Source organism: Dipteris shenzhenensis, chromosome 2, assembly GCF_047967505.1.
Source record: "Dipteris shenzhenensis isolate YYH24624 ecotype China chromosome 2, Dip_SZ_1.0, whole genome shotgun sequence".
In the NCBI taxonomy this organism is placed as follows: domain Eukaryota; kingdom Viridiplantae; phylum Streptophyta; class Polypodiopsida; order Gleicheniales; family Dipteridaceae; genus Dipteris; species Dipteris shenzhenensis.
Window position 1 is genome coordinate 9,207,497 of NC_141597.1, and position 12,353 is coordinate 9,219,849.

The 12,353-nt window shown below is 44.0% G+C and overlaps 1 protein-coding gene across 4 annotated transcripts in view; it reads right to left on the bottom strand.

Annotated features, from left to right (window-relative positions):
* Nucleotides 1-12,353, bottom strand: part of LOC147904304 (PIN domain-like family protein) — a 67,497-nt gene that overhangs the window by 23,588 nt on the left and 31,556 nt on the right. For 2 of the 4 annotated variants that reach the window (XM_087393984.1, XM_087393989.1), the window contains exon 8: nt 46-95. The exons of the other annotated variants lie outside the window; for them this stretch is intronic. In XM_087393984.1, the coding sequence (XP_087250110.1) occupies nt 46-95 (50 nt within the window). The remainder of the gene's footprint in view (nt 1-45; nt 96-12,353) is intronic. 4 annotated transcript variants of the gene reach the window in all.

Sequence of the window (12,353 nt, forward strand, 5' to 3'; positions counted from 1 at the left end):
GCACTCTATTCTTGCTTCATAGATTTCAAGCATTGAGAACGTTACCTTGGAAAAAGTTCTAAGCACGAATCATAAGACTCAGAGCCCCCCATGACCTACGAGAAGATATGGTCAGATTACTAGAGAAATTATTGGCCAAACTACCAAGGCCACTAGTAAATGTCTCTTATTCAAATGAAAAATCCACTATGCATGGGGAAATCTGTGCCAAACGAGGATGCCCCCTTTCCCAAACTCTATTGGCCTATTTATTGATACAATTAGGCTCCACATGTAGGCGAGGGCACAAATCATAGGCTACACATTTGTCGTGTTGCTGATGTGCTTGCTTTTGCAAGAGATGAAGAGCATGTAAGCATGTAAGACATCATGATTGTTTGTGACATGTCACAACCAAATCACCTTCTACTTTGAAGGACAAGATTTAGTAGTCATTCAATCATCCAAAGGTAAGAGACAACTACAAATGTAACGCATGCGTAGAGACAAAGAATTCTAGGGAAATGAAAGCACTCTGTATAGTACATGCAAACAATCACAAATTTCACTAGCAATGATTCTCTATGGATGCCAAGCATAGGCTCCAAGAACCACCAAGATATCTTAGAAGAGAATGGAAAGGTGATAAAGAGATTTCTAATAGAAACATTGCGAGCTAGAGTTCAGACTCTCTACCTAGTTTTGCTAGCAAAGACAAACATGATACCATTGGGAGGAGAGCCTCTATGCCAACATCTTGCTATGACGTTACAGTTGTAATGGCAATGAAAGTGCAAGGCAAGAATTGAATGTATGGAGTATTGGGAACCTAACGCACCAGATCTCCTAACAAAGATATCGCCACCAAAGATCTTATAACACAAGAATAATTATCCAAGATATGGCATGAACCAATGAAAAAGATGATCTTCTACCAAAAAGAAATTGACCTGATGCGGGAGACGAGAGTATCTCAACGAGAGCATCTCTATCTTCAAGAAAGAGCTAAACTCTCTCTCTCTCCCCCCACGTCCGTACCTCGTCTGTACCTCCGTACATCCGTACCTCCATCATTCATACATCTCCCCCATCCGTCCGTACAGCCCGTCAGTAGGCAACCAGTACCGTACAGTCCTGTCGTCCGTGCCTCTCCACCCGTCCGTTACAGTCCTATCGTCCGTGCCTCTCCGCCTGTCCGTACAGCCCGTCAGCAGGCAACCAGTACCGTATAGCCCGTCAGCAGCAACCATACCTCTCCCTCCTTACCCGTTAGCTGTTGCTAACTAACCCAAACCCCGAGTTGGGCTAAACCCCCAACCCAACCCAGGGGTTAGATTAAGCTAGGGGGTTCAAACAGACAACCAACTATGGACTGGCCTACCCTCTCCTCCAAGTCCCCCTCAACTCCCTCAACATCCATCAAGACTCAGTACTCTACAGTTGCAGCCATGACACCCTCTCCATATGCACAGAATTACCAACAAGAAGGCTCAAAACAGCCCATCCTTGGGCAACAGATCAGATATTTTATCTGCAACAGACAGTGAGAGAGCTACGATTGGAACTGGCAGAAGTAAAGGCTTGACTTCACAATCTGGAAGGGCCTGGTAAGCAGGCAGTAATTGATGAGGCTGTAAAGTCTTGTAAGGATTTCCCTCCTACCCCGCAGCTAGTATCTACAGTCAAAGATCTTGTTCACACTGAAGTACAAACTGTTAAGAAGGAAGTGATTGTGGAAATGGACACCAAAGCATGTAAGTCAGATATCCAAGCAGAGATTAAAGAACACGAAGCTAGATGTGATAATGCGCTGAAGATTAGAATAGGGGGACTCCCAGAAGATTGGTACAAAGAGGAGGACACATACAGTGAAATATTGACAAAGATCAAAGCAAGCTTACCCAACATTGAATGGGTGGATGATGATGAGCACGATGATGACGACTCCAGGCCAGCTTCTATTTTGCACTAAAAAGGTCATGCAATCCTTACACTGAAATCAAAAGATATGCGGATCAAGCTTCTTCGACAATCTTGCAAGTTGAAGGGCACCAAAGTATGGATAGCAGAGGAGCTTACACAAGCTCAACTTAAGATTAAGACAACTGAATTAACTAAAGTCAGGGCTGCCAGAAAGGATGGAAAATGGGCAGTTTACCGTGAAGGCGTAGCACTAATCAAAGAGTTCAAATCAAAACCAAAAGACTCTCAGTCTTAAACTCATGTATGGCTGTTTACTCTTCCAGACTATCATGTAGGTATTCTAAATAAGGTGGGTGGCTTTTTGCACTCCTTAGGAGCTGCCATGTGCCCTTCCTAAAGCAGATGTACTAGAGGGTTTCTTGCTGTCCCATAGACCTTTTGGTCTCCAGTGGACGTTAATAGACTTTCTTTCTTTCCTTCTTTCTTTCTTTCTTTCTTGAACCTGAGGTGGAAACGAGCTAATATAAGAATCTGCCAATATGAAATAGAGCCACAACAAAATATATTTCATTGTGTACGAAATGTTTTGAAGCATGTGCACATTTCAAAACATCTCTACGCAACAAAACATGTTAACCTACCTATATCCTAGATCTGTTCTTTTTGAGTTTTTTCAAGTTTTTCTTTTTTCTTTTCTTTTGGATTTCTAGGGGTAGAGAGTTATTAAGATAAATGATGGACTGCCACCTTTATTAATTCGTTTGTATTATTTGGGCACATAGCCAAGGCTCTAAAAAGAAAGGTTTATTTAGCATTTGCAACTGACCAAAAAGGACCTATCATTACAAAATCTGAATACATCGTGTCAAATGATGTCATACATCTACAATGCTCGCTAGGCTTGTTTCGAGGGAATCATGATACAACCTACAATTGTGAGACCATTGGGAGGATGATGTAAACCCTAGGCCTACTTCTACAAACAAGACACATGCAACCAACTCAGCATGGGGCTTGTTGGAGAATGTTCCACTCACTTACAACATGACATGAGAGTTAGAACAAATACAAGCCTCACACCCTATTATCCTAGCAGTGATCCATTATATCAAAGATGGAGGATGAGTCGCCAAGGTTGTAGTTGTCAATCACAAGCCAGATTCCATGCCATACTCCACACGGGAATCGTGGGTACCAACCTAGAGGCAGAGAGGTGATTCCACCAACAAATTCGAGAGAGAAAGAGAAACGTAGAATCTCCACCCATGCACTAGTTGGTGTCCACCAAAACTCCATGCAATCTCCAAATGGCCATGACTAGACCTAACCCATACTTAGGTTTGCTTCACTCCAAGAGGTAGCTCGAATGAGTGCGGTCCCTGTATTTGTCCTCATACTACGGAAATTTATGGAGGGCTGGTTTAGGGTCGTGTGCTCAATGACATCCAACTAAAGTAGGCTCCTCTTCTGTAAAGAAGAAGTCCATGATTTGATCTTGTCAGCGCTTCTAGCTAGGTGCCGGTTGCATGACTGTGTGTGAATCGCATATCCACAAACACAAAGAGCATCTTCAACTAATAGACCGAGCACTTCTGAGTTAGCCGGGTAAGTGACCAAGCCGTCAACATTTTGGTGATCCTACTGGAGAAGGGTCAAGTGAATTTTGAGTTGACAAGCTATAGGGGTAGAGGAGAGAGTTCATGATAACCCGTGACGAAGCAAAACAGTTGTTCGGCATCATGGTCTATTATAGGAAATTTATTCAAGTTACTCAGGATGAGTGGCATCAACTGGTAGTGTGCTTGAAGACCGGGGTGTGGACACCTTCATAATTGTGAGGTCAATGTAGACTCCCGACTCGATTGGTACTATCTTCAGGCCTCAAGGGTACAACTTGACTTATACCATTGGCCGAGTAGGTTCTCTCTGTGTTGTGAGAGGAACTTCGGCAAACTACCTTAGTTGCTCTTCATTCACCTCGGATCTACAGTGGCGTCTCTCTATCAGAAGCACGCCTATCTTCATGACGATGGATTCTTTGTCCATCAGCCATAGCCGGTCTTCTAGCTTCATACCTTTGTGGACATATTCTTTTGGGGATGATAGCCGAGTATCACCGAAGACGTTCTTGTCGCTCTCTGAGTTGGTCTTCGCGTTCATTTTGTTGTTCCACCGAGGAGATGGCCATCCGTTCAAAATCCAAACTCTCCGTGGATGAGTACTCGAATTCCATTTGCCTTGGCTTTAGCAGCCCAGGGAAGTTGGCCCGTGTTTCAGATGGATGTAAAATCCACCTTTCTGAATGGAGCCTCTTTCGGGCATTGAACTCTAGTTCCAAGACTACTCTGCCTCGCATAGTTGGATGTAGCCATTGCCTCTGGCTCAAATACTCTTCACATCTGGCCACGTATCTTCTTCGCCTCTCCGAGCGTGTGTCAGCCTTTGCTAAGTCAGAAAGCAGTTGAAGGGCAATCCGGGGTATCGTCTTGCATGCCAGCTTTGGACAGCAAAGAGTTGCTTCCAAAATTCTCTATCAGATAGTTTGCATGGAGAGTCGTCTTCTTTTCCCTATCAGCTAGAGTATCCCCAGGAGGGCAGCAAAGGTTTGGCACTAGTAACAGCCTGTGAGAGCTGTGTGGCTGAGTCAGGCTGCTAGTAACAGCTCCGGGCTGTGTGCAAATTGTGTGTGTTTTAGGGATTGATGCTTGGATAGCCACGAAGTGATTCTACCTTGTAGGTGTTGATGGGATTTTTGGAACTGCTGGCCATGGAGCACAAGCAAGTGTCGAGATTCAGTTGGGCTGTTTTTGGACAGGTGCAATGGCATTTAGCCTTGCTGTAATTTTGCCTTCTGAATAAAGAAATAAATAAATACCAAAAGGGGTGTCAAGGTTGGGGGCCAATTGGGTATCCGGTTTCTGAGCAGGAGCAATCTAGCTCCCCGTTTTAACTTGTGGGTCTTGTGTTCTCTTTGTGTTGCTGAAATTATTTTCTAATTGGCTGAAATACTAGTACTTGCTGGTTAATATTTATTTACTGCCCTTTAGTTTATCTGGAGGCTGGTTTCAGTGGTTCCATTTCCGGGATATCACCATCTTCATCAAGAGGTGAGCTTGTGGTTGTTGCTAGGGCAAGTACTATTTGTTGGAAGTTATTAGCAGCCAAAAGAATCATGAAAAGTGATTGGGAGGAGGAGTCACAGTCTTCTCAGGAAGAGCAGTCCTAGCCTTGTGGACAAAGAGGCTAGAGAAGAGGAGGAGGCACATGCCATGTTTAAGGCTGTGTGCAAACTTTGTGTGTCTGAGGTATTGATGCTTGGCCACCAGTTGGAGGTCAACATCTCCTGATGTCACCTTAGAGAAAGAGGGCCTTGATTGTGGGTGTGCCCGCCCAGTGAGGGTAGCATAGAGAGAGAGGGCCTGTGTTGTGGGTGTGCCCGCCCCTGTGAGAGGAGGACTTGATAGATTTCCAGCATCCTTTTCTGGTCCATGCATTGCCACAACGGTCATTGGTTGCGGGACTGTCTGGGCAGCCATGGGTGTGCCCTTATAAGCGCCCTAGATGAGGGCTGTAGAGCAGAGGGTGGGCCGACCTGCAGGTCGGCCACCTTGGCTCGTGTCAACCCCTTATAGGCTAGGGGAGAGCCTCCCCTTTATAAGGTTGTGGGCAGCCCTAGGGCTGGGTCGGCCCACACATGCAGGTCAGCCCTATAGCAAGGGGTCGGCCCTACAGCAGGGGATCGGCCCCCTCTAGATCAATTGACCAGGCAGGGGGCTGCCTATATATAGGACCCCATTCTCCCTGTTCTGCACCACCTAGAGGAGCAGCATAGCACTGCAGTCCTCTGCCTTGTGGAGCAGCATAGTCTGCCTTGGTGAGCAGTGTTAAAGGAGAGTTGTGGAGCAGTTCTTCCTCTCTCTGAGCCTCCCGTTCTCTTGGTTGTTGAGCTGTTTGTTTGAGCTCTTGAGCAGCCCGTTGGTTCCGAGGTTTTCCCCCAGTTGTAGCGGATTTTCTCCAGAGAATAATTCCAGTTCTCCTGTGCCTCTCTCTGCTTTCTATCCTCTTTAGATGACACATGAGACCTCTCATATCAGTGGCACGGAGAGAGGAGCATGCGTGACACATGTGGATACGAGTCCAGCTGCCACAAGAAGAGGGAAAGGTTTTGTCTAAGTGACAAAACCTTATCCTTCACTAACCATAGTTAGTGAACTAACTGTTGTTAGGGGGAAAAACCTCTAAAGAGGGAAAAGTGACCCTAACCTACTAATTACACTACATTGGTCACTGCTAGAATATAATAATAATTCTAACACCCCCCTGCAGTGCCAATGTCATGTACAAGGAAATGATCAATCACCAAAAGAAGATAAGTCCAGGGCACTGCGAAATGCCTCAAACTTTTCATGTGAAAGTGCTTTGGTGAAGATGTCTGCAACATTGTCATGTGTTGACACATAAATATACTGATCTCTCCTGCATGCAACTTCTCTCTAACATAGTGATAGTAAACCTCAATGTGCTTCGTGCGAGCATGAAACACAGGATTCTTTGCCACTGCTATAGCACTCTGACTATCAGTGAGAATCGGAGAAGGACCCTCCAATGAAAGATGAAGATCAGCAAACAAACGATGCAGCCAAACACATTCAACTGTCGCTGTGAAAGCTGCCCTGTACTCAGCTTCACATGAGGAGGTAGCCACTGTAGATTGTTTCTTGCTCAACCAAGAAATGCAAGCATGTCCTAGAAAGAAACAATTTTCACTGGTGGACTGCCTAGTATCATAGTCTCCAGCCCAATCTGAGTCACTGTAAGCATGCATCTGCAAGTCACCCCCCCTGGGAAACATCAAGCCAAAAGACTTTGTACCTTTCAAGTGACGGAAGATGTGTTTTACAGCCTGCCAATGCATAATCTTTGGGCTGTGCATATACTTGCTCACCTGAGAAACTGAAAACTGAATATCAGATCGTGTATTGCAGAGATAAATGAGGCATCCAACAGCCTGCCTATAGAGTGTGACATCAATTCATTCACCTACATCATGCATTGTAAGCTTCAGCCCCGGCTCCATGGGAGTGAACATAGGCTTGCAATCATGCATGTTGAATCTGTCCAAGTGCTTTTGAACATACTTGGACTGAGACATAACAATGCCACATTTCTCTTGAATAAACTGGATCCCCAAAAAGAAGTGTAACAAGCCCAAGTCTAACATATCAAATGTAGCTTTCAATTGGACTTTGAAATCTGCAATTACTTCCTCATTTGATCCGGTGAGCAGCATGTTATCTACATAAAGAATGGTGACCAAAATATTCCCCCCATCCTTCTTAATGTAGAGGGTGCTCTCAATTGGACTATTGTGCAATCCCTTGCTGGTTAGAAAGGCATCAATTTTGGCATACCATGCACATAGGGCTTGTTTCAGCCCATACAAAGCTTTATTCAGTTTGCATACCTGATGTGCATTTCCCGAAATTTCAAAGCCCAGAGGTTGTTTGGCATAAACCACTTCCAACAAGTCTCCATTAAGGAAAGCTGTTTTAATGTCCAACTGATGAAACATTCCATTCAAAATTTGCAGCCATTGCTATAACTGACCTGATGGTGGTCATCCTGGATGTAGGAGCAAAAGTCTCCTCATAATCTATGCCCTTTTTCTGAGCATATCCTTTTGCAACCAGCCTACCAATCAATGGACCCATCTGGCTTTCTTTTGACTTTGCTATGGCATTCTTACCTGGTGGCAGATCAACGACATCCCAAGTCTGATTTTTATGAATGGACTGCAATTCATCGTGCATGGCATTCATCCAATGCACATTATCCTCTGCTTCTTCAAATGTCTCAAGCTCCTCCTCATCAAGAAGAGTACCTGCATAAGCTGATTCAACTGAAAGAGCCCCCCCCCATGTGCCTTACTGCACTACAAGTCCTGCCAGGCAACGGAGCCTCAAGCTTACTCTCCCTGAGAGTCTGAAGCAACCAATGCGGGACTTTTTTGGCTGCGTGTATCTCTTGAATTTCTTGCCTGACAACTTCATCCACACCCGAAGGTTGTACTAAATCAGCTGGGGGCTGAATCCGTACATGTGAATCTGGCGGAAGTTGCTGTAAATTCTGAGTTTCAGCCGGGGAACCAAATGCTATAAAAAGCATCCCCTCAAACACATTATTCGAAGAGGCTAGAGTCTGAAATTCAGCATGTGTATGTGTAGAATTTTCAGAGAATATAACATCTCTACTAACAAAAATCTTGCGTGTAGCAGGATTGTAGAGACGATAGCCTTTGCTTTGTGAGCTATATCCCACAAAAATGCATTTGAGTGCCTTATCTGACAACTTGTGTATGAACTCCACAGGCACGTGGGCATATGCAACACAACCAAAAACTCTGAAATGGTCCACTGAAGGCTTTCTCCCATGCCATGCCTCATAGGGAGTGATTGTATTCAAAGCCTTTGTAGGAGCCCGATTTAAAATATAGTTGGCACACATGAGGCCTTCTAGCCAAAACCTGTGAGGCAACTTCTTACTTGTGAGCATGCATCTATCTATTTCCATGGCGGTGCGATTCTTCCGCTCAGCTTTGCCATTCTGTTGAGGTGTAAGCCTCACTGTAAGCTCATGCATGATGCCTTTTCTTTCAAAAATGTCTCAAATTCATGAGACATATACTCCCCCCCTCGATCTGTTCGAAGTGTCTGCACCTTGAGTCCTGTCTCATTCTCAACCATAGCCACAAAGTGTTTGAAATGCATAAACACTTATGATTTTGCCTTGAGACCATAGACCCAAGTGTAGTTGGTAAAGTCATCTATGAATGTAACAAAATAGAGATAACCCCCAAAAGCAGGTGTCCTCATGGGACCGCAAACATCACTGTGAATAAGCTGTAATTTCTTTGTCTTTGTCTCTGACTGCACACTTATCATCAAAAACAACCTAAAATCCTCCTCTATTGAGTGAGGACACTGAAAGCAAATTCTTCTTTATCCCTGGCACATAGAGAACATCTGAAATTCTGAAATCTGTGCCATCACTGGATGTGAGAATAACGTCTCCCACTCCACACACTGAATAAGAAGAATTATTCGCACAAGTTACCTTCTTCTTGGTGGGTGAAGAATGCAGAGTTACACCACTGTCAAAATACCAAGTATGAAGTGTCTCATAAATGCTAAAAGAGCATTCATCCTTTGAAGGATCATAACTGCAAGTCAAGAAAGCATATGGGTCATCATCATTAGTGGCTGTAATATCAGAACTACCCATTGAAAAATCTTAAGTGCAAGACAGAAAGGCATAGTGCTCTTCAACAAAGTTGGCTGCAACATCTCCTCCATCATGAGAATGTGGAACTGATGCATCTGACAGAGCCATACCGGAATCCCTTTTTTTCTCTTTGGCTATGCGCTTCTTGCACTCTCCAATATAATGACCTCGCTTCTTGCAATAATGACAGATGCCCTTTTTTTTCTGCTTATTTGTATCACCCTTTGCCTTATAAGAAGGCTGTCCAGAATCAGATTTATGCTGATGTGTGGGCTGATTGGCATGTGGCTTTTGCTGCCCTTTACCCCTGGGCTTGAACTTGGAGAGCATAGCATGCTCGCCAGCCCAGGTTGCCATATTTCTACGAGTTTGTTCCTCCTGCAACAGAAGTCCTACCAACTCGCCAAATTCAGCGAGGTGTGGAAACCCAGATAGGACTCAAGAAGAGAGTTCAAAGTGATGGTGATCATCTCTAAATCTAGAATGACTTCATCAATATTCAGCAATTGTTCCCTCAGGTCCTGAAGCTTTGTGAGGTGAGAATTCATGGAATCTCTCTCTTCATATGTGTATGGGAAAGTTTGCCTGGATTTGCTTGGAATACTTTCATTTAGCCACCTCTATGAAGCATGCAAGTTGAAGCATCATTTCCATTATGATTTGTAGTATGGAATTTGGTTACAAGTCTTTGCTACACTAAATGCTTGTACTTTGAAGTTTTTCAAATCTTTCTAGCCTTGTAAGAGAGAAGACACTGCCCATTTTGGGTTAGACCCTCTCATGGCTACCTTCTTGAATATGTATAAGTTCAATGGTAAAGCCTTTCACACATGGCAGATGAAAGTTAAGTTTGCATTAATGAGGGAAAACCTCTGGGGGCTTGTCAAACCTGCTTCAACTTCTTCTTCAACAGCCTCTAATGCTGGAGAATCCTCAGCTCCGACACGCCCAGCACGAGATCCTGCTAGAGAGGAGAAAGCCTATGGCATCATTGCTCTTGGCTTAGGAGATGACTATATTCATCACATTTCTGATTTGGAGTCTCCTTCTGAAGCTTGGCAGAAGCTTGATATTATTTTTTGTGCTAGCTCTCACATCTCAAAATTGTCACTTAAGATTGCTTTCTTTGAATTGAAGATGGCTAGTGGCACTCCTTTGGCTGCCCATGTCAATCACATGCGGAGTCTCATGACTCAACTTGATTCTATCAACTCTCCAATCACTACAGATGATGCAATGGCAGTGTTGCTCAAAAGTATGCCTGAAGATTATGATCATGTTGTTACCACTTTGAAAAATCTTCCTAATCCTACTCTTGAAGGTCTTATTACTGCTCTTCAAGAAGAAGAAAGGCACATGGAACTCCGGAGAGGCAATGACACAGCCTTTGCCATAAAAACTCAAAAGGGCAAGTTTTCACCTTGCAGACATTGTGGGAAGACTAATCACCTCTCAAAAGATTGCTTCAAGATCAATCCTTGCAAACATTGTGGCAAAAACAATCACCATGAAAAGTATTGTAAAACCAAAAAGGAAGCAACTCCAAAGCCACAAACTACCAATCTACTTTCAGTTGATGTGCCTCCACAAGATGAGGCCTCCTATGAAGACTATGCTTTTTAAGCACTTTTTTGTTTACCATCACTTGGTCTAATTTTGAGGTTCTCTGCCTGGAGTAGTACTCCAAAAAGAATATGTTATATAAATCACCTCTGGTCACCATATGATGTAGACCATGTGATGTGTGTTTTATCTATCCCATTTCTGTGAACCTCACACCCTTGGGAACCCTTGCTAGCATGAGATCCTAGCCATAGATTTATCCTTGACCACCATGAGATGGCATGAGAAACTATGAGACTAGATGTATCCTTGACACTGCAAGAGGCAACCCCTTAAGGGGGGGTATGTTGGGATAAGTATGATCAAGGGCTTGCTCTATGGTGCATGTGTGCATCTAGGGGAGTCACATGTGTGTTTGTGTGTGTTGTAAAGGCACATCAAGTGCTATGATGTGTCTAGTGTGTGACCTAAGTGATGATGTAAGACAAAGGCAATCCCACTGATGTAGGGATTGATTACCACTGATGTAGGGGCTGATTGCCACTTATGTAGGGAAGGTATTCTTATAAGAGAGAGTCATCTCTCTCACAATCCATAATAGAGAACAACATATTGCTTTCATTGTGCTCTCACACCTCTTGCAAGATGCATCTATTCTATCCTACGGGATTCTACAAGACTGACCAAGTGAAATCCCTTCCTAGGATATAAAATGCACAAGTAAAATCTGCAAAGAAAAATCTGCCCACAGTGACAAATACTGTCACAGCCTGTCAAAGGCTCAGAATGCACTTCAATTATCCTACAAATGCTCTCCAAAACTGCCAAAAAACACTACAAAATTTGCCAATGTCTGCACTGTCACTCAAAATGAGTCGAAAATTGCCTGCAACAGTCCCAAAATGCTTGTACACTGCCAAATTGCATAAATGGAAGAAATTGCTGTGAAAAGCAAAAAGCCCCAAATTTTTACAAGAAATTGCAACAAAAAAGGGGCAAATTGACTAAAAGCCCCAATTTGCAATTTATCTGCAAAAAGAACCAAATTCTACTGCCTATGTGTGCAAATGAGCACACCCTCAATCCCAAAATGCACCTGCTTGAATCCACAGCCAAACAATGGCTCACTGCACAAATACCAAACAAAAGAAAAAAACACCTGCAAGATTCACCTGCAATGAGAACTCTCCAAATTACCAAGGCACCCTTTTACAGAACGACTAGAACAGCCCGTACAGTACGGACTGTACGGCTGTACGGATAGCTAACGAGAGCTGTACGGTCCTAATGTCATCATAGGTACGGTTGATCAGAACAGTACGGATGACCGTACTGTTGTACAGCCTAATACGCGTTGATAGAGGAGCTGTTGCAGGTACGTACGGAAGAACTATCGGGAGCAGTACGGACATCGCAAGAAATCATGTGTACGGACTGATGCATGTGTACGGTCAACAGTACGGCAGCCTGCTGCCAGTTGTACGACGCTCGTACAGCGAAGGTACGGCACAGGTACCTATACCAAACAGCGCTGTTCAGAAGACAACACATGTACGGTGCTGTACTGCAGTGTACGGACTGCTCACGGGAGCGCTATTGAGCAGGGT